At 33.8% G+C, this 27957-nt stretch overlaps 2 protein-coding genes across 9 annotated transcripts in view; one reads left to right on the forward strand and one right to left on the reverse strand.

Moving 5' to 3' along the window:
• Positions 1–4287: 4287 nt before the first annotated feature.
• On the forward strand, positions 4288–14438 carry Mtl (Rac family small GTPase Mtl). Of its 2 annotated transcripts, none has more exons than XM_067761801.1 (5): positions 4288–4616; positions 9520–9635; positions 9701–9933; positions 10004–10164; positions 10518–14438. In XM_067761801.1, exons 2-5 carry the CDS (start codon positions 9520–9522, stop codon positions 10593–10595), a joined length of 588 nt encoding a protein of 195 aa, XP_067617902.1. In that variant the 5' UTR covers positions 4288–4616; the 3' UTR covers positions 10596–14438. The 2 variants fall into 2 exon arrangements, with proteins under 2 accessions (XP_067617902.1, XP_067617903.1); XM_067761802.1 differs by lacking the exon at positions 4288–4616 and adding an exon at positions 8674–8896.
• Positions 13404–27957, reverse strand: part of tau (microtubule-associated protein tau) — a 144165-nt gene continuing 129611 nt past the window's right edge. For 3 of the 7 annotated variants that reach the window (XM_067761795.1, XM_067761797.1, XM_067761796.1), the window contains exon 9: positions 13404–13953. In XM_067761795.1, coding sequence (XP_067617896.1) covers positions 13768–13953 — 186 coding nt within the window. In that variant the 3' untranslated portion in view covers positions 13404–13767. Of the gene's footprint in view, positions 13954–16794; positions 17298–17931; positions 18082–27957 lie in introns of those variants that run through there. The other 4 variants (XR_010949016.1, XM_067761798.1, XM_067761799.1 and 1 more) reach the window with 4 other exon arrangements.

Raw genomic sequence — 27957 nt, forward strand, 5'->3', positions numbered from 1 at the left:
GCTTTGTGCAAACCTTTCACTTGGCACATTGACAGTATACTCTGCACTCAAGTTGTCCCGAGGCATTAAACCTCGTTGAATTTGTTAACGATATGTTCTTTGTCGTTAGATCTTCAGTGGAATGGCTGCCTTTCTTACAGTAAAGCCGTTGTTGTTGTTTCAAATGCTCCCGTTATGCCTAGCAGTTAGAGTCTGCATACCTCATCACTGAAAATACCTATTTAGAAATGGAGGTTGTTAGGTACCACCTATGTAAATCCTAACAATCTTGTACATGCATATAGTGCCGTTTATAAACGAAACCATATCGCTATTCTCCGTGTTGGCAGGCAATGCGACGTCAGATGCCTATACATATATCCTAAAGCGCCCGATCCATCCTAGAGCTAATAGTTGGCAGGCAGTTTCTGCCTATACGCTGTGAGTTATGAGAGATAAGGCTGATAACCAAGTTGCTGTCTCATTTAAAACAAGGATCCCGTCTTAAACTTGTGTAACTTTTTATAAAAGTTTTAAACAAAATTGAAAGTGCCGTCTTGAAAAAAAAAAAAAAAAACTCTTTACACTAAAAAAAAAGAAATAAAATAAATAAAAAAAAAATTTTAGTTAAACGGTTTTATTGAAAACAATACTTACATGAAGTAATAATAATAATACTAAAAGCTAGAAAATAATTAGGTAAGTCCTAGGTACTAGTCATCACACTCCTCATCAATCTAGGGCGTTGATCAGACAATTAAATTTAAGGGTTGGACGCGTCCAATTTCTATTAATAGTCATAAGTAAGACCAACTGAACCTTAAAAAGGTTATGCTACGCGTCACATTTTTAGAAACTAGACTAGTACCTAGGGCCTACCTAGACTAATACCTGAGACCTACCTAATTATTTTCTAGCTTTTAGTATTATTATTACTTCATGTAGGTATTGTTTTCAATAAAACCGTTTAACTTGAAAATTTTTTTTAATTATTTTATTTTCAAGTTTTTAGTCTTTATTTAATTGCCTGTTATTTCTCTTTCTATTTAGTTCATTTAGTGACTCATTATTACACGGACTCTTTCCTGACAATTTGTTACAATCTAAGTCCTCAATACATAATCCTTCCAAAGACTTTACTCGACTCTGCGCCACTCATGCTTGTCCCTCCTCCAACTCGAAAATATTTTGATGTCACTTCTACCGGACTGTATGTAATATTTGTTTCAAATATGAGCCAAATCGGGCATCATAGGTCGCTTCCTATTCATGTATGTATTATGTGTTCCAAATATGGACCAAATCGGCCCACAAATACATTTTTTTTAAATATATCGATCCTTGCGCCAATTAGCGGCGATTTTCTTTTTCATGCTTTGCTTGATATTCATGTATGTATTATGTATTCTAAATATGAACCAAATCGGACCACAAATACGATTTTTTAAATATTTCGATCCATGCGCCACCTAGCGGCGAATATTTTCATAGGCCGATTTTTATTCATGTATGTATTATGTGTTCCAACTATGAGCCAAATCGGACCACAAACACGAATTTTTTGAATATCTCGATCCTTGCACCACCTAGCGGCGGTTTTTTTTTTCATAGGTTGCTTTCTATTCATGTATGTGTTGCAAATATGAACCAAATCTGACGACAAATACGATTTGTGAAAAATTGCGATCCATGCGCCACATATTTTCTTATTATTGCATTGTCATCGGGTTACAAACTATATTCCAAGTTTCAAGCTTGTAGCTTATCGGGAAGTTACCTACTTAAATTCCAATTACAAAATTCGTACCGGCCAACCTGTCAAGTCAAGCTAAATAAAACCGTTTAAATAAAAACACTAGTAAGGGCTGTAAGTACATATTGAAAGTGATCCTAAATATAGCCCGCTTCGAAAGTCCATGCTACTAAAAACGGCAAGGAAATTATAAATATAATTCAAGGCGCGATAATCTCCGATGAGATTTTAGGCCGAGGTTCTCTTCGAATTTACGCCAAATTGGTGGGCCGGACCTAGATGTTTTACGCCGACACCGAACGGCATCTGCAAGGCAGATGAGTTTTCACTGAGACGCTTATCATGGCAGAAATACATTCGGAAACACTGCCGAGAAGTGATCCCCCCCCTCCTCCTTCTAATTGGAAAAACTTGTATATAAATTTTTGAAGTTGCTTTGGCCGGAACTTTATCCGATTGTAGCGTTTTTCTAAGCGGGATCGCGCCATGGAAACGATTTGGCAAACACTACTAGTGTATTTCTGCCATGAAAAGCTTCTCAGGGAAAATTCATCTGCCTTGGAGAGACTGTTGAGAGTCGGTATAAAACATGTAGGTCCCGTCCCACCAATTTGTAGGAAAAATTAAAAGGACGACGCAAGTTGGAATAGAAGCTCGTCCTAAAATCTTTTCGGAGGTTATCGCGCTATCATTTATTTATTTTTATCGGATTCCCAAATTATGAGTTCTCCTAGTGGTGGAGGGGTAACACATAAGTACAAATATAAAATCTGCCACGCTCTACTGACGGCCTTATGTTTTCTTTCAAATGTGCACTCCCAAATTCCTCAATAAAATCCAAGGTTCAACATTATGGCTAGCTCATCTCTACAGCAACAACATACCTTTGTTCAGATTGTCAAAATCTACGTGTTGGTGAATGGAATGGAGAGAAAATATATAAACTTTGCAATTCTTGTATGTTGTGATAAATGAATTCGCAAAATTAGATGCATTTACAAAAAATTTACGATCACGGCAGTAAATTATTGTTAATGTTTGCTAACCTTTTACGTTTCCCATCTCCTATTGAAAATCCCAGTGAAATGAAAAAAATAAAATCAGCTGATGACATGCACCAACCATATAAGTTACGTTCCATTGAGACTTGAGCGAGATACGGATAGAAATTTAACATGCAAATGCAACAACAACGTTGTGATCCTGATATTTATCTGGTTCAATTTCTGATCCGTATAGCAGTTCTGTTCGTTTCGTTTTCTGTAGTAGATTTTTTGACAGCTAACCACTTTTGAGTTGGTAGCACTCATGGCTCAACTATATGGTTGGTTCATCTCTACAGCAACAACATACATTTGTTCACATTGCCAAAATCAGAGTGTTGCTGTTAGACGAATGGAATGGAATGAGAACATAAAACTTAGCAGCATTTGTATGTAGTAAGAAAATGTTGTAAATTCGTTGGTTTCATTTTAAGTTTGCCATCTCCTTCTGACAATCCCTACTACAGTGAAATGAAAAAAAATAAAATCAGCTGGTGAGATGAGCCAACCATATAGTTGAGCCATTGTAGCATTGAACTAAATACGTGTACATTTGTGTATACATAAAAGAATTCGCCATATTTAAAAGCAAAAACACTGAAAGAGTAAACAACTTGAAGATGATTTAAGGAAAATAAATAGTTTGCTTACGTGCGAAACTATTTAAATGTTAATAATTCTATCAGTATCTTAAAATTTTGTTTACGTTTCTTCTTATTTTCAACAAAACAGATGTTTTATATTAGTGCTGCCAGTTCTCATAAAGTTGATCCAGATTGTTCCAATGAGATTTGAGCCAGAGCCAGAGCTCGATAAACCAATGGAACGACCCTATAATCATGCTTCAATTATATGGTTGGCTCATCTGTAAAGCAACAAATATGTCTGTTCAAATTGTTAAAATCTGTGTATTGGTGTTGGTGCGAATTATATAGAATGGAAACATAAAACTTAGCAGTGTTTGTATGTATAAGACAATGTTGCCAATGTGTTGGTTTCATTTTGAGTTTGCCATCTCCTTTTGACAATCCCTTCGACCATGCAATGACATAAATAAAATCAGCTGATGAGATGAGCCAACCTGTACATAATTGAACCATGTAATTGAACCATGCATATAATCATGGTTCAATTATGTACAGGTTGGCTCATCTCATCAGCTGATTTTATTTATGTCATTGCATGGTCGAAGGGATTGTCAAAAAGAGTGGCAAACTCATAATGAAACCAACACATTGGCAACATTTTACTTACACATACAAAAACTGCTAAGTTTTATGTTGCCATTCCATACCATTCGCACCAACCCCAATACAAGGATTTTGACAATTTGAACAGACATATTTTGTTGCTTTACAGATGAGCCAACCTATATATAGTTGAACCATGCATATAATTGAGCCCTGATAAAATCCAAAATAAAAAGAACTAGGCAGCACTGACTGTCAAAAAGGGTGTGTAAATGTGCGTGGGTGAGTGCGCATGCCAAAGTAAAACGAAAACGGCAATAAATTTCATATGGAAGAAAATCAAAGAAACAAAAAGTAGCAAAATCATAAACTTAGCAGCAGCAGCATATATTTTAACTCTTTTTTTTTATGTGAAATTAACTAAAATTTTATTAAAACTCAACGAATTATATCATATATTTTTAGTAAGCGAATGAATTTCAGTAAATGATTCATAGAAATAAGTGCGAGAACAAAGGGAAAAGTGAAAAGCAAAAACAATAAAACGGTATCAACGGCAAAAGAAGCAGCAGTAGCTACCGAAAAAAGTGGATTAGGAAAACAACAAAAGTTTGTGCCGTGGAGGAGCGCTGAGTGCGTCGCAGAAGTAAGGTAAAGAACGATTAGTAACTGATAAATCTAAAATTGTTGGTGTGCTCACATGAAACTTGCTCAATACGTCCAGTTATACTGCTTAATTCCCAAAATTTTCAAAGCAATTGGGATGCACAAAAATGAATAAAACGTCAGAATAAAAACGCTGGTGCTACTTTGTCGAGTCCGCTACTTTCCCTCCATGCTCCTCTGTACTACTGGAATTGCTGCGGTGCGTTATTATGTTATGACAGTGTACGCCGCTACTGAATTGTTTAGTGGCCCCCTACTCTTCCCCGTTTTATATGACTTTTAAAGTGGAAATAGAATATCTCTGCTGCCGCATACTTTTATGTCCAGTTCGGTCGGTACAAGATCTATTTTCGTTTTAATGTTCCGCTTTCATGGCTTTGCGAATTATGTCGTCGGTGCCCATGGCGCTGACTGTAGTCGCACATTCGTATGTATAAACAGATACCCAAAATATTTCGGCTTTTATTGCATTTTCGATTTGTTGCGTTTATTTGATTTCAATGTAGTGTAGGCTTACACTTGCGCCTTTATCGTTTTTTATTGAATTTTTCCATTTTGGGCACTTGTGGCTGGGTGCAAATACAGCATGCTTGTGGGCTAACAAATGTTTAATTGGCATAATTAATGAAAAGAAATAAGATGTATAAGTTGATATGTGTCCTAAATAAACGATATTTTATATAACAAGAAGAATATCCAGGTTATGTAGTTCGAATACTACTATATCACATCTTGACTTATTACCCTAACCCTATAAAGTCCGTACTACAGCAATAATCAAAATAAACTCTTGAGGCCCACTTGTAGAAGCTAATTCTAAGATATAAAGATTTTGCTGTTGTTGTAGCGATAAAGATTTAAAAAGATAAGATGGTATTCATACCGTTAACACAATTACAACTGCGGAGCTACTTTCAACCCACTTGCTGGTAGTAGGTAAGGAGACATAGTAATTCAGCAGCCACTAAAAAAACCAGACATGTGATTGTTGCTGTTGTTGTATTAGCGATAAAGACACTCCGAATATTTTGGGAGGTGTTATCGATGTTGATGGTTCTTTGCTGGATATATGTAGGTCCGGTACGTTCTGGTAACAATTACCATTAAGGTACAATCCCGACCATCTCTAGAACGATTTGATATGACCACATTTAATCTTCTAGGCCATTCCACTTCCATTACGAACTTAGGGTCGCCAGAGGCTCGGCTGCTAAAAAACAAAATTCGCCATGATCTATACTATAGATTCTATAGCACAAAGAATGTCGAACTGATTGGGCTGAAAGACTTGCCCAAGGAATATTCCTACCAAACTGCCTTCTGATTTTCAGATATCTGTCATCCCATCAGACAACCTAATTGATGCACCTAGCCTCAAACGCAAATAAGCACTATGAAGAAATTCGGCTTTCAGAAACTCAGCTGTTTAACCTAATGCAGTATAAAAATGAAAAAAGAATAGCTATATGAAATGCTAATTCGGGTATGCAAACCACTTTCACTTACGTCGTATGGTGAGAAAGTTTTCCGGTGATAGGCTGTTAATCGTAATCGTCGCGAAATATTATTCTTAACTTGTTTGCTGTCCGAGGGTTTCGGTATGTCGTTGGTACGGATATCGGGTTCGGGTGACCAAATTTTCTCTTACTTAACCGGTTTGTCTGGAAACCACACTTGACAAGGGATGACGGAAAATCGTTCCATCCATATACATTATTTATCCACCCTGTCGGAAAATCAACAAAAGAAAATAAGACTATATTCTCTTAGAAGGTTCTATATGAGAATTCAACTATAAGATTTTATTGAAAGGTGCAATACCAACAATTTGTATAGCTTCACATGGAAAGCAGAATTGAGAACATTCATCAGCTAAATAGAATAGTATGGTATACCGATGGCTCGAAGACGCCAGAGAGGATTGGATCTGGAGTCGTTGGACCCAGAGCCAAGATATCAACCCCCCTGGGAGCATATCCGAGCAATTTTCAAGCGGAAGTATTAGCCATAAGCCAGTGTGCTGACCTGAACCTTCAGCGCTAATACTCCAATGAAACAATTTCCATACTCAGTGACAGTCAGGCCGCCCTCAAGACGATATCGGCGTCTGAAATAAAATCAGCACTGGTCCTTGAGTGCGTTGAAAAGCTAAATCAACTAGGAGCACACAATGAACTACTGTTAACCTGTGTTCCTGGCCACAGGGGATTTGAGGGTAATGAGCAGGCGGACAGCCTGGCCAGAGAGGCAGCAACGACAGGACCTATTGGTCCTGAGCCGTTCCTGCCAGTAGGCCCGCAGGAAATTAGAGGGCATCTATTAGTAGATGTGAGGGAAAAGAGGTAAGAACGCCCGAGATGGTCGGGCTAGCACCTTAATGGTGCTATGGTACCGGAACGTACCGGATCTGTATCCGGCAAAGGACCTTCACATCGATAACACTACCCAAAGCCTTCGGGGAGCAACCTTATCGCTACAACAACAACAACAGGGAAGAACGCTGGCGTAATATGCCAGGCCTGAGACAATCTAAGTTACTGTTAGGGGGTTACAACACAAATCGATATAGGGCATTAATAGGCCTCTCGAAAGATAACCTAAGAATCCTAACAGCTATTCTAACAGGACACTGTAGACTGAATAGTCACATGCAAAAGCTGGGTATAATATCGAGCAACATATGCCTATTTTGTGTGACGCAATCTCAAGACGTAGGGCTAAGTTTATGGGCTCACCATGGCCAGAGCATTCTCACATCAAATCCTCAAGCCAGGTGAACTGCTAGGGTTCATCAAAGATGTCGGCTTGGATGAGGTGTTGTGAATCAGCTGATGGCACACACAATAGACCAATGGTCGCAGTGCGATCCTCAATTAATTATCTATCTATAGCTTCACATCTTCCGCAGCACAATAGTCAACCTCGCCTACCCGAGGTAATCCTGTTACAAATATGAAAGTATCGTACACATATTTAGTAGACGAGGCTCTGGTTCCTCATGAAACTAGGGGGATGACCTAGATGATTCAATAAGGTGATATTAAATTGTTTCCGAGATGGTCGGGCTACTACCGTAATGGTGCTTCTTACCGTATCGTACCATCAAGATCGATAACACTCCTTTCGCGGGAGGTATGCCTGTCGTAAGAGGCGACTAAAATACCAAATTGATTCAAGGATTTGTGTAGCGCAACCCTTTCAGTGGGTTGCCAGCGCAATATATAGCTTCTCCAACCCAATTATCAACCTCACCTACCCGTGGCGAATCCTGTTTCCTTAGCAGCCAAGGCTCTGGCGACCCAAAGTTCATAACGGATCCCTTTGGGGAGTGTTTTTATCACTAGAACGAATACTACTTCAGGCAGATTATAGCAACATTTACGTACTAAAAGATTCCTAATTTAATACACCATTGCATGGCAGACTGGCGTCAGTAGATGACCATGTTTCCAGAAAATACTTCAACGGACACATACATAGCTTGGGGAAATTATTGTTCTTAGAAGTGATTCTCCTAGCACAATAATTTGGCAAAATTATTTTATAGTGCTAGTCAGAACAACATAAGGGGACAAAGGCAAAAATTCAATAACGTAATTAATAAACAATAGATAATTTGTAAACTAAGACATTTTGGTTACAATATATATTGTTACGAATATTAGCAACACTAAGGGGTACTGTCATCTCTAAGCGATGCTAAGCATCGACTTGTATGGCCATAACCAAATTAATCATTATGTCTACACATATGTACGTACACGCAGCGCAGAAGCAACGCACAGACACAAGCGCATGAGCTGTGAGAGAAGCTATAAAAATTGTGCATCTGTAGTTATAGCTGAGAAGCTTATAGCAGATAACCAACTAGTACATTCTAGAACAGAACCGCCTAGAAATGTCAACGAGGAAACCAAACACTATAAAAGGCAGCAACAGTAGAGGCGCGAGAATCAGTTTGATTTAAGACGCTATCTGGCGAGCAATAGTAGCGTTATTCTGAAGTACTTTAATAAAGGCCATTTTGCATTATTGAATAGTGAAGTTTTTTATTCAACAGTTTAGTGATTCGAACGTTAGCAGAGGTTGCAAATAAGAGGAATTGCAGTAAATTCGTTACAATATTTAAAGAGCTTAGCCTAGGGATGCAGAACTGAAATTAGAATAAAGGAGACTTTGCAATGGTAGTACGGTAATAATTATTAAGTTCTATCCTTAGAAAAGATAGAAAGGTGGCGAGAAAACCGGATTGGAAATCAGTAAAGGTAGTAAGTTGATGAAGAATTAAGTGCTAAACTATTTTCATACATTTGAACAAATTTGTGTAAGATTTTTCATATTTTCATTTCGCATAGCATGAAATGGTTCCCTTATTAACTTAGGTTTAGGCAAACAGAATTAATAAATGTCGAAGTTAGAAAACCTGCTGGCATTAATCAGATATAATTTCAATTATGTTTAGATATGTGGCGAAAACTTAACTATGTTTACTTCTAAATAGAAATTAAGACAAATACAATAAATTCTTCAACCCATACGATTATCCACACACCGTTATGGTTTAGATGAAGCAAGCGCGCTCTCAAGTCGGTATAAAACATATTTTGCTTTTGCAAGCACATTTTCTTAAGTTTCCATAGTCCAGCAGCAATACATTAGTATGTATGTATTCTATAAACAGAAAAATGTATGCCAGCAAATGTGTAAAGTGGCAAATTGTATTTAATTAAATGTTCCGCCTTCCTTCAGCGCGAAAAAGTGCTCGTCATTCTCCAACAAATGTAACCGGAGTTAAATTTATATGATAACGCAATGTTTGCTGACTTAAACAAATACAAAAACATATATTCTTTTTCTTTTATTCTATTTCTCTTTATACCAAACGCAGATGTCGACAGGAAGACCCATTAAATGTGTCGTCGTAGGTGATGGCACCGTTGGCAAAACTTGCATGTTAATATCATATACGACAGATAGTTTCCCTGGTGAATATGTGCCTACAGTGTAAGTGCTTTATTAAATTTAGTGTTATTATTATAATTTATTAATTTTTACTTTATTTTAATCAGATTCGACAACTACTCTGCGCCCATGCAAGTGGACACAATACAAGTATCCCTTGGTTTATGGGATACGGCGGGTCAAGAAGACTATGATCGCCTGCGTCCGCTCTCGTATCCACAAACCGATGTATTTCTTATATGCTTCAGCGTTGCCAGTCCATCTTCATTCGAAAATGTCACATCGAAATGGTATCCAGAAATTAAGCATCATTGCCCCGATGCACCGATTATATTAGTTGGTTAGTTGAGGCATGTTTTGTTATAGTCAGAATATCTAAAAAAAAAAAAAAACATGTATGTGCTATTTAGGTACCAAAATAGATTTACGTGATGATCGGGAAACACTCAGTGGATTAGCTGAACAAGGTTTGGCACCTTTAAAACGTGAGCAAGGCCAAAAATTGGCGAATAAAATACGTGCCGTGAAATATATGGAATGCTCTGCACTTACGCAACGAGGACTGAAACAGGTGTTTGTCGTAAATAGCTTACGAATTATATGCAAAAACATTCGGGCCAAATTATGCACTATTAAATTTAAAAGCAAAGCCAGTGACGGGTTTAAAGGGATTGGTTTTTGGGATTAAAAACCTTTTGCTGTTGTGATAAAAAAAACTGTGAAGAAGGTACTTCGATGCATACATTATTATATTAAGCTTCAAATCTAGCTTCGTCGTAATCAATCCCAGATCCACTACAGCACTACTTACAATAGTTGAAAGGTTACATAGTTCTGGGCCGTGATTTTTGCATATAAATTCTATATGTAGACATAAATAGACATATTGAAAAATATTTTTTATTTTTATTGTTTACACCACAGGTCTTCGAAGAAGCTGTGAGAGCTGTGCTAAGGCCGGAACCACAAAAGCGACGTCAACGAAAGTGTACAGTTATGTAATAAGCAAGAATTTATTTCGAATAGTGGAACATAATCGATCAATATGAAAACCGCTCACGCATTTTGAATGGCAGCACGCGCACACATACACAATCATTGAGTAACTCATCTCTAAAAAAAATCAGCTCGAATTTTACGTAAAACCTTCTTAGGTTAAGTATTAAGCAAAAAGTCTTCAAATATTAAAATCTGAAGGCAGCGATAATGTATTGTTTGTTATATCTTTTTTTTTTTTTTTGTATAATATTTGCAAAACCTGAAAATAATTTAGCTTCCTACTAAACCGATGAAAAACTATACATGGTCCCTATTCGGTAATTCGCTTCCAGAAATTAAATCTTTTAAGGCTCGAATCAAATTTATTTTTCATTACATTCGTAATTCCGTGTCGAACATTTGATTTTACATATTTCGACGATTAGAAACGACGTTTTTTATATTCCAAAGTTGATGTCATCAAAAATGTTTGTTATGTAATTTTTTTAATAGATAAGGATCTTTTCGGAGATCGGAATATCATCATAATACGTAATCACCAATCCAAAAATATAAGTCAAGTTCGAATTAACACGCATTAGATTCTTGTAGATATTGGATTTAATTAATTAATTAATCGGATGTATGGTCGAGTTACTGTTTGGGTCCCCAGCTTTTTACAATTATATCTATTTATTTTTGCGCTTTATTAACGTATCACGTAGCATCATGAAATATAGCTTTTCTAACTCAACATTAAAAATTCAAAAATTAAATCCATATTTTTATGAGGTTCTTATTGTAGCCTAATTTTTGGTGCAGCTAGTAGTTACTTTGCAGATGTTTTTATGTAGTATATACGTATAGCTATAGTCTCAACAAATTTCGTAATGTAGTAATGTGTTTGTATAAAACAATTAAATATTTATTAAATTTCCGATTATAAATTGAAGCTGAATAAATAAAAAATAGTTATCTAGTCAATTGATAAATAAGAAAGCAGACAAAAAAGTTATAAGAATGGAAGCTAAATATAAAATATGTTAAATCAAAAGTATAAAAAAATTAAGTGATGAAAGATGATTGACCGCGTATGATTACGAATACCGACTTGAGCTTAGACAAAACAAAATAAAATTGTCGCTACATAAATAAATGTGTTGTGACAAAAAAATTATATATACCCAGTTTAGTTAATCTCACACTTTCTTTTTTATAAAAAAGATTCCTAATTTTAGTTTTATAGTTTCATGCACAAATGTTTTTTTTAATCATCCATTGAACAATCTTTTCCTTCATTGACCCAAGCTTCTTTCTATAGCAGAGGTAGTGATCAATGAAGTACTTTTTATAGATCTTTGATTTCGCCAATTAGCTTGTAGTAATTTACCTATCTGTTCTCACAAGCGCTAACTAACGAAGCCCGTTACTTTTACATGGGGCTGTTATCGCTAACGAGCACAGATATATCAGTTTATGCACATGCATGTTCGAAAAAATGTAATATGTCGCAATCAAAAACTAACATTTGTTTACGTAAAATCTATGTATATTTATTAACCTAAATACTTTTTTATTATTTATCAGAATTTTTATCTATTTATTATATGCGTATTAGAAAATAATTATTGCAAAAAGTTACTATTGAGAATAATTATTACTTTAAAAAATAAAAACTCTAAAAATTTGCAAATCGAATAAAGTAATGTGAAAAATTTAAGAAAATTACACACAAAATCTCATATAAAAAGAACAAATTTTATATAATCTCTCATTAAAAACTTCTTCTGCATTTACAAACCAAATTCATTCTCATTCACACTCGTAGTCCACCTTTTTTTAATATTTTACTATGTAAATTTTGAAAGTTTTTGAAAACATAACCACAAAGATTTTGAAACATGTATTGTTATTTGTAATTTTGTATGAGCATAATGAAAAAGAGTGTAAAAAGAATAGATACATATTTACTTTACATAATATTGTAATAACAATGGCCGTATTTAAGCACGGCTTATAATAATTAAAAAAAAAAGAATCAAAAATTATGAAAAGTAACGGCAGTGAAGTAAATTAATAATAATAAAACGTGTAACAATGAAAATTAATGAAACAAGTTACTGTGAAACGATTCGAGTATATACATACATATATTAAAGTAATAAATAAAGTAATTTAAAATAAAAAATCAATGTGATTCAGTTTTGTTTAAGGATCTTCTGATAGTAGCTTTCAACAAGTTGATATCGGAGTCACCATGGCCCAGCATAAGTAATGTATGTCCCGCATGCGATATTTACCCGCATGACAGCAACCATCTTTTCAATTGTAATATGGAATGTACGCTTCTAACATCTACCTCCCTATGGTTCGCCCTGTTGAAACAGTCAGTTTCCTTGGAATCCCGTTAGAGGACTTTGATGACAATTTGTGAGTGGTCGTGCCCATTGAAGGGGGCGAAGCACTGTTAATACAACAACAACAACAAGAACAAGTTGATATAATCAAAGACCCAATTGGGCAGACGTTGAAACAGCAGGTTTATATTAGTGTAGTTTACCTATACGAAAGTCTTGTACAATTTTCGGCAGGTCAATAAAGGCCTCACATAGGTTGCGTTTGTCGATCTAATATCCTAAATTCTGCTGCAGTGAGATGCTTTTCTTATTTTATTAATTTGGTCTTTTCTTACTGTGTATAGCATTTAAGTTATTTTAAATACTTACGTGCTTCAAAATCTCTCTTTTTTTTAAAATAAAAGTTAACTTTATTTTTGTTTTATTTATTTTTTATATCAACAATAATGATTATAAATGATAACATTTGTGATATGCAAATTTAGTGAATAGTATTTTTTTTTTTTCTTTTATGTATTTTCTACAATTTTGTATGTAATATGTACTAAATGTATGTATATGTAACTCCTATGTAGGCAAGTCTATATATCCATTGTTTAAGCAGCCATGTTATTCTTGTTGAAATCCACTTTGCAATTAAGCAAATGGGTTGCACAAAACACGTCGATCTTTATTTAACAAGATGTATTCATGTATGCATGTAAATACTATAATACATCGGAATTTCACTTGATCAACTGCTCGATCTTTGACATTTGCCTTTTGGAACTTGAAGCGGTGCTGTAATATTATTAAACTCCCTTTTGTTGTATTGTAGAAGGCTTTTTAAACTTCTGCCTTTAGTATAGCCGAAAAGGTTTCGGATGTAGAGCTTGTCCTTGCTTTTTTTTGGGTCCAGCACTTTTTGGACGTCTCTGCTCCGAGTTCAACGATGGCATTGATACCGATAACACTAGACACTCAGCAGGTAGCGACATGGACGAGGTAATTGTGGTTGCACGTTGCACCTTCTGTACCTTCCAGTTCTATTCGTGTGAATTGGTTAATTTAAGAAAAGCATGCAGAGTGAAAAGAGATGTTCGAAAGAGTTATTAGTTAGTAGGTTTGTCTGATAATTTGATTAATATTAAGAAATGTGTGCAAACGTGATGTCGTTGCTGGCTGAAATGATGTCTTATAAAAAAGGTTTAATATTTATTCAGCAGAAAAATTTGTTGTTAGAACAATCCTACTGTTATTATAACCCATTCCCTCATTTGTTTTTTTTTTTTTGTTGATAAGGTTTTTTCTATTTTAAGTTTAATTACGTTTTTTATTAATTATATTTCTAACTGATTCAATTTCATTCAATTAAGTTAATTTTATTTTAATAAATTTTTTACATTTAGAATTATTTATATAGCCAATTTCCCATGTGCACACATTTCCATTTTAACATAAATTCATATGTTTATTAAATAAATATAAATGCAAAATTAATACAAATATTTAGATTTATTATAAAAACTTACTACCTTAGCGCGATGCACCAAATTGTTTACCAATAAAATTGCGAGTTTGCCGAATTATCATTTGCAATGCTTTGCTCTATTAAAAAATGTTGGTGTTATGATGCAAACGTGTGTAATTTTTTTATTTGCTAACAGTGTGTTATAAAAATGCATTTACTAGTTGCTGATCAGCACTCGGGGGTGAGAAGCGTGACTTAAATTCTCAATACTTAAATTAGGTCATATAATAAAAACTTGTCATCTTCTTTCAAACAACTCCAATGCCCACTAGCGGTATATATTCGGTCAATGACTTCTTAGCTCTCCAATATACATATATTTTTATGCCGGGTGAGTAGTTTAAAAGAGATTTATTACAATGTGTCAACGCTTTTGCACGAATTTATAGTAAGTTCCATACAAGCAAAGTTTAATGAGCTATTGGGTTTTGAACATATAGTTTTTGGTCAAAATTGAGCCATAAATAAAAAAAATTCTTCGTTTTTCAAAGTTAGACATAGGTATGGAATCTCGAAGCTCAAACTTAGGCCCTTTCTAATGCACATTTTTCCTTATTGTATTTAAAAGTAAAAATATATTATTTAAATTTATTTGAAAAGTAAAAATATCGGCATGGCCTGTCTTTATTTCTTAATTGAATTGTAAACATTTTTTCTTTTCAAAGCAGATGTTCAAAAAACTGAAAAGCTCACACTTATTGAATCTAGCCTCAAGTCTCAAGGCGTGGTATTTTTTTAAATTGGCAGTCCTAGTAACAACTAGTCGTTGCAGAAATCCGCAACATAGGTTTTTAACTTGGGAGTGTTAATATACAAGTCGCGAAACTGGTTTCAATTTGGCAAAAAATGCAATCATATAGGTGTACGTCAAGAGAACTAAAAAAATTAAATTAACCAGAGCTCACCCAGGACTAAAGTTACACCACAACAGCAATAACTTTATTCGAAACAAATAGTATCGGGCTTTTCCAGAAGAGTTTCGTCGGCTTCTTATCGGTAACAACCGATTCCGACAAGTTATCTTTTCAGTATAGTCGTAGATTTATCAGTTTGCTATTGGCTTGTTATGGCCGCGTCAGCGGGTTATAATTGGTTTCTCATCGGCTTGTTATCGACGGGTTACAGATGTGTTATCGATTTTATTTGAAGTTTTATCGGTATCTGTTTCATAGCCAACTGATGCGTCGTCCATAATGCGCCGATCATAAATTGGCAAAACTCCGATAACAAATCTACGATTTTCGATATCAAATACGTAAATCGCTGCCAAGTTTCGATGAATTTATACAATTGTCTGTACAGCGCATTGTTGAAGATTCGCCAGCAATTGATCTACAAGCAGAAGTTTCCGAAATTTAAAGTATTCCGCAACACTATACGTGGTTATTACAAAAACAAAAATAGTCGAAGGTGCTGACCCAGTTGAAACACAACATCAAAAAAACATTTATTGGCAAAATTCCGATTATGTTGCGTTCCACTTATTGTCTGCTATCGCAGCTGACCGATCGTAATTTAACTGAATTAAATGAATGTCCCCTCGATCCAGGTGCCTATATAAGGCTCACTTGCAAACGTCAAGTTATGTATTTAACTTAGAGTTAATTTAGCGTCCATCGTGGTGTGGTAGCGTGCTCCGCCTACCACAGCGAAGATCCTGTGTTCCGGGTCATTCCGGAATGGGTTTGGGCACTCCCTCGGGGCCTTTTGGAGGTCATTTCGGCATGGCTTTGGGGACTCTCTCGGTGTAAATTGGGGGATATTCCCGGATGGGAGTTCAGAGTTTTGTGCATTTGACGTTGGAAACGTTGGTATAGCAAATATAAGCTACGGATCGTGAGCAACTTAAATTATAATATTAAATTTTTTCTTTCTACTTTTTTTTTTTTGTTTTGACAGTTGATGATTTGCTATTGAATATTGAAGAAAAAAAAAAAAAAAAATAAATAAACTACGGTTTTTTATGTTGCATTTTTGCACTGACGTAGCAAATGCATAGCCGTGTATTTTTTTAGTGTACTGAAAAAAATATGCTACAGAAGTTTGCAATGCAATGATGCTGGGCAATTTGCACAAACTCCTGAGATCCCTTATTGTTTATTAAGATTTAAGATTTTAGATTTACAATGGTTCAAAAAAATGGTTCAATGGTTCAGAATTAAAAGTAAAAAAAAAAATTAATTTTTTAAAATATGCATATGCAAGCGTAGGATGATTGAGAAAAGTGGGGTAGTTAAGTTTATCCTTGGAACTTAAGTATCTACAGAAAATTAACGGCTAAAACTAAAGCTGTGAATTATAACAAAAATATTTGTTCTAATATATGTAAATTGCTGATAAAGTGAAAAACGTGAAATTTGTGAAAAATGTTTTTTATTATTTGCAAATTGTTTGCTACATACAATATTTCAAATGCACACCGAATTTTTCCATATACGAATAGTTACAAGTTTCTCAAATATAATACATATGTATATGCGATACAGGAGCTTCATATAATTTGTGACTGGTGATAATACAATTTCAACAAACTAAAGTGTATTTTATATGCAATTTTATGTTTGTTTGTATGTAGTATGTATGGTTGTAAATTTTGAATTTTTTAAGATAATTAATTTTTTACTGTAATAAATATATTCAATTGTATGCAATTAATACTAATAATAATAATTTTGTTTTGTTTTGATATTTTGTCTTTTTTTGGTATTTATTGTTTTTTCTTATTCTGTTGGTTCTTTTGTTTTTTTGTAAATATGTATTTTTTTTATTGATTGATTTTGTTTCTTATTTTGTTTAAGTCTGCTGATTTAAATTTTCATCGGCACCAGATGTTGAAGTCGTCATGGATGGTTGTGGACTCTGCGTTTAAGAAGAAATGATTCAAATAAAAAACAATATAAAATCATAAACTACATATCAACAGCACAAATTTACAAAAAAATTGCTAATTTTATAAAAATTTACTAACAACAAAAAAATAGCACACACAGGCACACAGGAAATATATAAAATAAAGAGTCAAGTTATAAAATTAATTAGCTAACAAACACATATAAATCATAAGAAACAGAGGTATGACAATTTTTGGGTATATGAAACTTTGGTACACTGAAAAAAATAAATTAAAATTATTAAACACTGAGATTTGGTTAATATTTTAGGGTTGTTTGTTTAATGACTTTCAACTATGTACACTGATAGGCTTCTAAAGTTAATGTTTATTTATATGTTTGTATGTATGTTTCATATTTTTGATGTATATAAATATTTCGAGCAAATGAGGGTTCATGGATCGCAGGTACAAAACGGTCGCTAGTTAATTGTGTTAAAAATATAGTTAAAGTTACGCTTTTTGTTAAGCCAACTTTATTGCTTTAGTCTGAAGCTAATTTCTAGTTCGAATTTGTTGTTTTTTTGTAACATTTCGAAGTATTATATAAACATTTAATTGAATCAGGGCAGCGAAAGTCACATGAATTTTTGTTGAACTTACGATAAATTTACTTTTTTGTTTGTTGGATAAACGCTTTCTAACAGATACAAATATACTGATTGTATAAATAGGTATGTTCGTGATTTTTGTTCAATAGTTGAAAACTTTCAGTTCAGAAATTTCTACTCAGTAAAACGTATATAAATATTCCTATAAATAGTACATATAAATAGTTAACTTATTTATTCGTTAATATTATAAAATATTATTTGATATACAGCAGCGCTCCGAAAAATAACAGTTGCACTTTTTATCAAATTTCGTTAGTTAAACTCTTCTTCTTTTATTTCCGATTTTATAAAAAGCCTTGCATGCAGTTTGTTACTAAAACTATGCAAAATTCAGAAATTCGAGATAATGTTTCGAAAATCTCGAGCTTTTTATTAAGGACTGTTTTTGCTAAATTATTTTGTATTATGTCAGTAGACCTTATGTCCATTGACATTATGTCACAGTTTTTTTATTTTAAGTGATTTTGCTATTTTTTATTACATATTTGTCATGAAAGGTCAATTCTACTTCCAAGTTGTGGGTGCAGAATTCCATAAATAGCTTAGTAAAAAAGACAGGTGCCACATCCAGTTTCAAATATTGTAGCTTTTTAGCATCTCAGTTAAGTCCAAGGAAAACGTGTAAACAAAAGTCAGCTGTTTTGCTAGATTTCGTGTATTTACAATAGGTTTTTGCGATTTGTTTTACAAAATACTCACAATTATCGATTTGGCCGGGGGTTGGTCACTCTGTGTTGGTAAAAACGAAAATATTTAATGAAGCTTTCCGATAGAATGCTATCCCTCAGGTCAAATCTAACTTAACTGGAGATGGTGAAAACGGCTCCAAGAGTTTTATGAAGTTTTTTGCATTTGCACTTCTCAAGTCCGATCCATTTTGGTATATATAGCAAACCACAAGTTATACTAGGTGTCCCAAGACTAGCAATGAGTTTTGAAATTTTTTCCGTTCGAAAAATCTGTGTGAATTTGGGAGACCTATAACTTGATTGAAATTGATTGAAGTTCGAAATTTTTGTTAATTGTTTTCGATTTTCCGAATTTTTTCGTAAACATTTTTGAGATTAGTGTGAATAGTTTTAGTTGCAAACTTCATGGAAATTTTTTCTTCAATTATCGAAAACAAAAAGTAACTTATTTGCTGAACTTTGATGAAAATTTCCACTGCTATTTTGGTGTTCGCTGCTGTACATTTGTATAAATATATATTCGTATTAAATGCTTAAATATTAAGGGACGTATTTTGTTTGATCAACTATTTGTTTGACCGTTAAACTCAAAAACAGATAAGGTAAAAAATCTTAGAATTACTGTCACTTTAATTTTCAATTTTGATAAAAAATAAGTACGAAATTGAAAACTTTTTGTGGAGATTAAGTTTCCTTTAAGCTATTCTGATCTATTTCGTTATAGGGCGAATAAAAACAAGGTTTATTCCACCTTACGGCCCAATGTTTCGACAAATTTTCTTGGCATCATCAGGGGAGTAATATTCTATTTATTTTTTTATAAAATAAAAACAACAAGAAATGCAAAAAGTTACAATAATACATTTTATTTCAATGTTTATGAATATACATATATCTACTCATTCAATAAGCGGAACATTTGCATCGGAACTGTTTCGAAACTACTACTACTACTGAATGTTTCGGGACTATTTTGGACCTTTTTTAATCGCTTTTCTAAAATTCTCCGATTGATTTGGGATCATTTAAGATCTTTTCTGCATATTGATTGATATAGTAAAATAAAATTTTCAGAAAAACAAACACGAAATTATTCTTAAAAATCGGATATTTTTTATATCGCCAAAGAAGTTGTCATCGACAAATTCTATAAATAAGTCGCCCTGGTGTATAACGCGCTGCAACAGTTTGAGGGTAATAAACGGGTAGCGAAATAGTTCTGACTCTAAATGAGAGAGCTAAGCCCCAAAGCTAGTTGCAGCATTTTATATTGATTTCTTAGAAATTTTCCCAATTATAAATATGTATATAAAATCAACTTCTCCACATATGGCGAAAGACTAATACATGAGAAAATAGGCGTCTAAAACCTACAGGCTCAAAGGTTTTATGGTTCAAGAAATGGCTAAAAAAAATACATTGAATGTTCTCATACAAAAATGTAAATTAGTTTTCGACCAGGTAGTTTGATTGATACTATACTACGTATCTTGAACTATGCCAAATTACGAAGTTTTTATTTTTGCAGTATATAAGTACCCATTTTAGATTAATACACAATTTCATATAAAGTTCCATCATTAGCACTTCAAAGTCAAATGCCAATTTGTCAATTTATTTTCTAAATTCTTGTTTTGCATTCATGTAGCTACCTACTTCTACAATTTGTTTCAAATCTAATCTACAATTTTTTTCAAGGTAATATCATTAACGGTTCAGGCGCCACGTGAGATATGCAGTTTATCGACAAATGCTGACCAGCAAACCAAAAAAATTTTTGTTGTTGCATTACCTCACTACCTACTTGTACAAACAGGTACTTATATAATGCAAAACAATAATTTAGAAAATCTTAGTTGGTTCAAGAGATATTCGGCAACTTAGGCGCTGGGTCGTTTGTGTAAAGATAATTCTCATTTCTGCCTTGAAGGGTTAATGATGGAACCTTATATAAAATTGTGGATTAATCTACAAGTGGAGAGCAATATACTACAAAAAAAGTTTAGAAAATGTTACTTGGTTCAGGAGATATAGGATAATTTAGGCGCTGGGTCATTAGTGTGCCGATAAATTCCCATTTTCTCTGAAGGGTTAATGATATAAGTTTATATCATATTGTGGATTAATCTAATATTGGAAACTATATATTGCATACCTTTATTATATATACGACCGATCTTAACGTTTTTTTCAGACAACAATATATGCCTTATATGTAAAAATCCTTTGTAATTTTAATCATCCAGCTGTTAAAATAAGGAATAAAAGTATAAAGCCCTCATTTTCAAAATATCGGTTGTATGGAGGATATATGCTATAGTGGTCCGATCTGGTCGGTTCCGACAAGTGATCAATGGGATACCCATACATACCAGCTCACCAAATTTCATCAAGATATCTCAAAAATTGAGGGACTAGTTTGCGTTCAAACAGACAGACATACGGACATGGCTAAATCAGCTCACATCGTCATCCTGATCATTTTGGTATACTTATTGGTAGGTCCATCCCCTCTCCTTTAAGCGCTTACATTTTTGAGATTTGTGACAAACTTAATATATGTCACCCGGTCTATGAAAAGGTGGCTTATGACTCAAAGAAAAAATTGCGAGAAACAGCTGTTAAAGATAAACCATGCATTTCTTCAGTTTCTTAGTAGTAGTAATTTTTTTTGAGTCATAAGCCACCTTTTCATAGACCGATTCACATATCATTTTATTTTCATGAAAGGTATAAAAATCTTGTACATAGTTCTCAAATAAACGAAATTGCTTTTGATATTTTTTTTCTTTCAGAGAATTGAAATGTAAATGAAAATTGTTGTGGAGGAAAGGAATTGATTACTTGTGATGAGGAGTCGATGGTAATTTGACTTCCTGGCTCTGATGACTAACACTAAAAATGAAAAGATAATTTTTTACGTGTAAATAGCTAAAAGAAGTGTATAAAATAATTGATTTGATCTATAAACTTATGTTGATCTTTTTGAAGGCACTAACAGATCTAAAGGCAAATAAATTTATTTACACATTGCAAAATAAAAACAAGGTGTGTTAAATAGAGTAAAAGATAATGCATACAAAAACAAAAAAAAAAAAAAAACGGTTGACAAATAGTGACATGAGCAAAATCTGTTCAACTTATGTTTATAATTGAGTTATTAGTTTCAATAAGATAACCGTAACCTTGGTAAATTTTTATCATACGCCTTATAACTAACAGTATTTGGCTTATACTACGTTTCCACCAAACCCAAACTCCGTGTTTGCCAGTTTCGTAAGACTGTTAAAACATGTCTAAAAATATCGCGAAAGCTATCGAAAAACGCGCTTTAACTTCGGTATCAATAATGCGAAAGCAAAAATCAAAAGTTGCATTTCTGCCAAGAGATATTTTGCATAAAGGAGTTGGCAAACACGGAGTTTGGGTTTGGTGAAAACGTAGCATTAGATGAGTCTAAAATATTCAGTTTTGCAACAAAAATATTGCAATTTTAACAAGTGTTTTTAAAAACTGTTTATTTCAAAATTTTTATACCTATGCACTTACCTATTGATACTACTAAATTTGTTTAACCTACAAATTAAAATACTGTACACCTGGTTGAACTCCTCAAAGTATGCTTATAGTTATGTTAGTATTTGTCCAGAAATTTGTGCATTTTTGTTTATGTATTCATGTGTATAGGATTGTTTAGAGCTTTTTGAGTGAAAATATGTAGTATTTACATATAATAATTGTGGGAGTAATAGTAAATTATGTAACGCTGAGGTTAGGTTAGGCTTAACTGGCCGGCCCTTGAGGATCCCACGCGGACTGAATGAGTTCATAGTGTTACTAGAAGTTTGTTCAACGACCAAACAGAAAAGCCCTCTCGAAAGCCAGAAACCATATTTTAAAATAGCTTGATTCTCTTGGAAAATACTAGAAGCTTTCTAGAACATATGCTACTTGCTCCTTCTAGACCTGATAGCTGTGCCACTTTTATAACTGAAATTTTAGACTGGCGAGTGCAGGGCACGAGCACAAAACGTGCTCGATAATTCCCTCCTACAGCTTAATTTGAAAGCATGTGACGGCAGAAGATAGTGTGTATTCAGAATACCCATCATGAGCCTACAGTCTTTTTTTAGTGTTATAAGTAAGAACGTAATATAATAATCCGCGCTTGGTCCCACTTCTTTTAAAAAATTAATAGAAAATATGCTAATCCATCCAGGTCCTTTTCAAATTATATGGGAGGCTACCGGGACTTAGAAAAGTTTTCTATCGTACCGCATTTCTAGCGAGAGCATTCGTAATAACAATAAAAGTTTCCGTTCATCCCCTAGCGTTATGTAACTTTCGAAATACTCTTTGTGTTAAAAAAAGTATATTAAATATTTTAGTGTAACAAATATATAAACGTGTAGATATAAGCAATAGAGTGTACTTTCCATATATAATTTAAATTCCAACAGTTTTTGCTTTTGAGATTGGTCAACATTTTCTCCAACTCTTCTCAAACCATTATTTTTAATTTGACCCAACACAAGACATTCTCAACTTGAGATGTATTTGAGAATTACTAAATTCTTTAATTCAATCTCAACTTAAAATGCATTTGAGAAATATCCTTATTCTTTAAACTTAAACATTAGGTCTCAAATGCATCTCAAATAGCCGTCCATGGGATTCTCGAAGTAAAATACCAGTTTTTAATATGGCATGTTTCGATTTTTATTTGAAAAGTTGCATATTTTCAATCCTATTTTATGTTCTCATATACATTTCAAACTGAGCCTCAATCGAATAGACTTGAAATATTCTTCTTAAATGCTTCTCAACCTCTACTCAAGTTGTATATTAACGTTTGAGGAGCCTTGCAAAGGCGTTGAGTTTCAAAGGATAAACATTGCTACAAGCCAAATGTCATCAAGCTTTGAAAATGTTGTTTATTGGGGAGTAGAAAGGCAGTCACCGACGTGTGGTGGTAGCGTGCTCTGCCTGGGTTCAACTCCCGGGAAAAGTTACATCAAAAATTTAGAAAAGTTTTTTCAATTATAAGCAAGTTTTTCTACAATCGGGAAGGTCCTCGGAAGTGTTTTGCAAACGCTCCGAGTGCATTTCTGGCATGAAAAGCTTGTCAGTACCTTGCAAATGCCGTTCGGAGTCGGCGTAAAAACGTGTAGGTCCAGTCGCGCCAATTTTTATAAAAAATTAAAAGGAGAACGACGCAAATCGGCAGAAGCTCGGCCTAAAATCTCTTCGCAGGCCTTGCATTTATTTTTTCTTTTTAAAAGTAGAAAAAGGGTTTTTCGATTCCATTCCCTTTGGTCATGTATAAATCTGTGTCATTGTGTCCTGAACTTGGAGCTCTATTGTTCGTTTATAGTTTACTTTGAACTAACCTAAGTCACGGTATTGTGCTTTTTTGTTTTGTGTAATACAATTGAGCTGTAATTTACTTCAAATACCTTAAATATGAAATAAAATTAATTGTGAGCTTTTATGCATTTTTGTTCGCTTGCTGTAGGCGAACTAAGCTTTCTCGAAAAATTGTTTTAAAGGTACAAAATCGAGCTATGCTATTTAAGCAAAAAAATAGTTATGTGCGTTTTTGTTTGTTAGTAGCAATTTGTGTTTCATTTTTTTCTTGCGTTTCTTTCGCGTATTTGAGCTTTTTAGGTTTGCATAAAAATTTTTGTTCACAGCATAATTTTTTTTTTACATAAATTTGTATACATCATGTACACTAAAGCAAATATATAAATTCTTATGATTTTTTTGCTGTTGTTGTTTTTCATTTGGCAAAGCACATTAATATTTAAATTAATGGTAGATTCATTTAAAAAGCGATTGAAAGATTTCATTACACACGCAGTTTGAATTGCAAAGACCAAATTCTAGATGAATGGTGGCTATAAGGCGGCCCTGCGGGAACTATAAATAAAAGTAAAGAGAGAAAAAAAGAATAGATGTACGGGATTTGTTGTTGGTTGTTTTTTATGCAAAGTTAGGACATGTGTTTCTTTTCATTGTAATTGAATTTATATGAATTGATTTAATTGGATTTTAGGATCTTCCAGATTTATTTTAAAAAATATTAACAAAGTATTGTAATTGAAATTATTGCAATAAAACTATTAGTATAATTGAACAAAAAGTAGAAGAAGAAACGTATGCAGGATATTGACGTTAAACAAAAGTGAAATAAAAATATTATAATATAAAAATAACTTTTTATTGCCCAACAAAACGCGCTTCTCGCTTCTTCATTGAGCCAGATGATAATGATTGGAAACGCAAGGCAAGCTATTCGTTTTCCACTTGATTCTCGCAGGGTAGTGAGGGCCTTCCACTTCGTCTGCTTTTAAAGGCGTGCTACGAAAGGAATACCTTTCCGGCCAAAGCTGGATTTAATGCCCTGCAAAGCCTCATATTTGGCAATTGCGCCAAGGTAAAACCAGAGCTCAACAACTAGCCTCCCGGGTGCTTCAGCCGTTATAGGATTTTAACCCGTTTGTCAACTATTTTATTTACACGTCTGAAAAACGAGGTGAAAAACTCGGATACGGTAAAGCCTGAAAGGTTGCTTGGGGAAATTTTACCTTCAAGAATTTTATCGAGCTGTCGCCTGGAATACACCGGAGTCGGAAAGCTCACGATCATCTAGAGGACTCAAAACTCAATATTTTGGAAAAAATTTTTATTTTCATTAATTTTGTTTTTTAACGAAATAAAACTTTTGCTAATTGTAAAACACTATTCACAAGAGTCTTGTATTCATTTTAATGTTTTAAAAAAATTTAATTGTTCCAATATTCTATAAAAGCGTGCAATTGCTGACATATGCTGATGACATTGATATCATCGGCCTAAACACCCGCGCCGTTAGTTCTGCTTACTCTAAACTGGATAAAGAAGCGGTAAAAATGGGTTTGATGGTGTATGAGGACAAAACGAAGTACCTGCTGTCATCGAGCAAAGAGTCAGCGCATACGCGCCTTGGCAACCACGCTACTGTTGGCAACCATTATTTCGAAATAGTAAAATACTTCGTTTATTTGGGAACCAGTATTAACACTAACAACAACAACAGCTGTGAAATGCAGCTAAGAATCACTCGTGCCAATAAATGCTACTTGGGACTATGTAGGACATTGAAAAGTAAAGTCCTGTCTAGGCAAACGAAAATCATGCTCTACAAGTCACTTATAATACCCGTCCTGCTATATGGTGCAGAAGCATAGACCATGACAACATCAGATGAAACGGCTCTGTAAGTGTTCGAGAGAAAAGTTCTTCGAAAGATTTATGGACCTCTAGGCGTTGGCGATGACGAGTACCGAAGAAGATTTAATGATGACTTGCACGAGCTTTAGCCAGACATCAACATAGTCCAGCGAATTAAAACTCCGGCTAAGAACTTATTTCTATCGGAATCCGCCTATGGAAGCAGAGGAAGAGGGCGGCCTCCCCTCTATTGGAGCTAATTGGTAGAGCTGAGAAGCGACTGGCGTGCCTTTTTGGACGGCCATAACTGTTTAAACGGTTAAGCGCCAATAAAGTAAGTAAGTAATTTATGAAAAACTCATTACATAGGGCGTTTGTAAAACAAATTTTGAAATTGAGTGTTTTTGAAAAATATTCTCAGATAAGACGTTTTCGAACTGGCAAACGATATAGGATGATATTCCACTCAGCCATCGCAAAATCAATGAACTAAATTGATTCGTGTTTGTTTGGTTAAACAATCCGTCAAAGTTTGATTTTAAAATAAAAAATTACAAAGATGAAAGCCATGGTTCAACTATATGGTTGGTTCATCTGTACAATAACAAAATATGTCTGTTCAAATTGTCAAAATCTGTGTATTGGTGTTGGTGCGAATGGTATGGAATGAAAACATAAAACTTAGCAGTTTTTGTATGTGTAAGAAAATGTTGTCAATGTGTTGGGTTCATTTTGAGTTTGCCATCTCCTTTTGACAATCCCATTGCCCATGCAATAAAATAAGTAAAATCAGCTGATGAGATGAGCCAACCATATAATTGAACCATGGAGGAAAGCAATAATTATTGCGATTATAATCGACAAAATGTACATATGCATGCCATTTCGGCTTTTCATGATATTTTAATATTTCTATTGTTGTTATAAAAACTCATATCACTCTTGAAAAAGCTAAAAAGGCTAAAGAGACGTCGAGTTGGAAAGGTGAAATAAGTCTTTTATTTGCACAAACGCTTGTGGTTAAAATATCGTAAGTCAAATTTACTAATTGTTAAATAATTAAAACAACTGCAGTATGTTCTGGAGCTTATAGTACAGCGATTTCAGCTGCGAAAAGTTCAGGAAGTAGAGACCTGTCCTCGCAAATATCTGAGCTGATCCCCAATTACATTATTATTAAAAGGTTCCGAGCTTGTTACGGAATCTTATCATTCCAAAAAGATCCCAAACTAATCCCAAAACAGTTCCAAAGTATTTTGAAAATATGCAGAACTGATCGCTTAAACGTCCAAAGATTTTGCAGAAAATATCCTTAAAGGATCCCGAAGAAGACACATAATTAATGAGGAAATTCAAAATATTCATAATCACGGTGAAGTAATATACATCTATACATTTTCCAGAAAAACTTTCAGGAATAAAACCCCGAAATAATAATTATCTAATTTAGTTCCAGCTAAGCGTTGAGCTGTCCTGACTGCCTGCGTAACGAAGGTACAAAACGACATTGAAATGTTTCCAACCTGTACAAATGAATGTTTTTGAAATGTTTGGAAACGCAGTCTGGCGATAATTTCAGTAATCACTTCTTACGCTGCGTTATTATTCACATTAATTTCATTCTAACTCAACTACATTTAATATCAACATACTGTATACGAAATTAAAAGATTAAAATGTAAATAAGAAAAACCTTAAATTTTAACGTAATTCGAAACATAAAATTTTAAGAAAACAACACAATTGAAAACAGAGCAGTTCCCATACGTCTCCGATCTTTTGTGGGCGAAAGTACCTTTTTTTAATTTTTAGTGCTTTGCTAAGCTCATGTTAGTACTAAATGAATTGAAAAATCTTTATTTGAAATACATAGTGATGAAGAGATTTAGTAATCTACACTAAATGAAATGTATAGTTGAACAGTTCCAGAAGCCCATGTTTTAAAAATTATATTTTATATAGATTATAATTTCAATGAAATGTAATGCTCTTTTGTTTTTAGTAGGGTTTCTAACGTCTTAATGGACCTCAAATTATAAATTTCTTCTTCTTATTGTTATTAATAGATTACATAACTGTTTTGTGTGCATTTATGTATAAATTAATGTGAG

This window comes from Eurosta solidaginis, chromosome 1, assembly GCF_040869045.1.
Source record: "Eurosta solidaginis isolate ZX-2024a chromosome 1, ASM4086904v1, whole genome shotgun sequence".
NCBI classification, from domain to species: domain Eukaryota; kingdom Metazoa; phylum Arthropoda; class Insecta; order Diptera; family Tephritidae; genus Eurosta; species Eurosta solidaginis.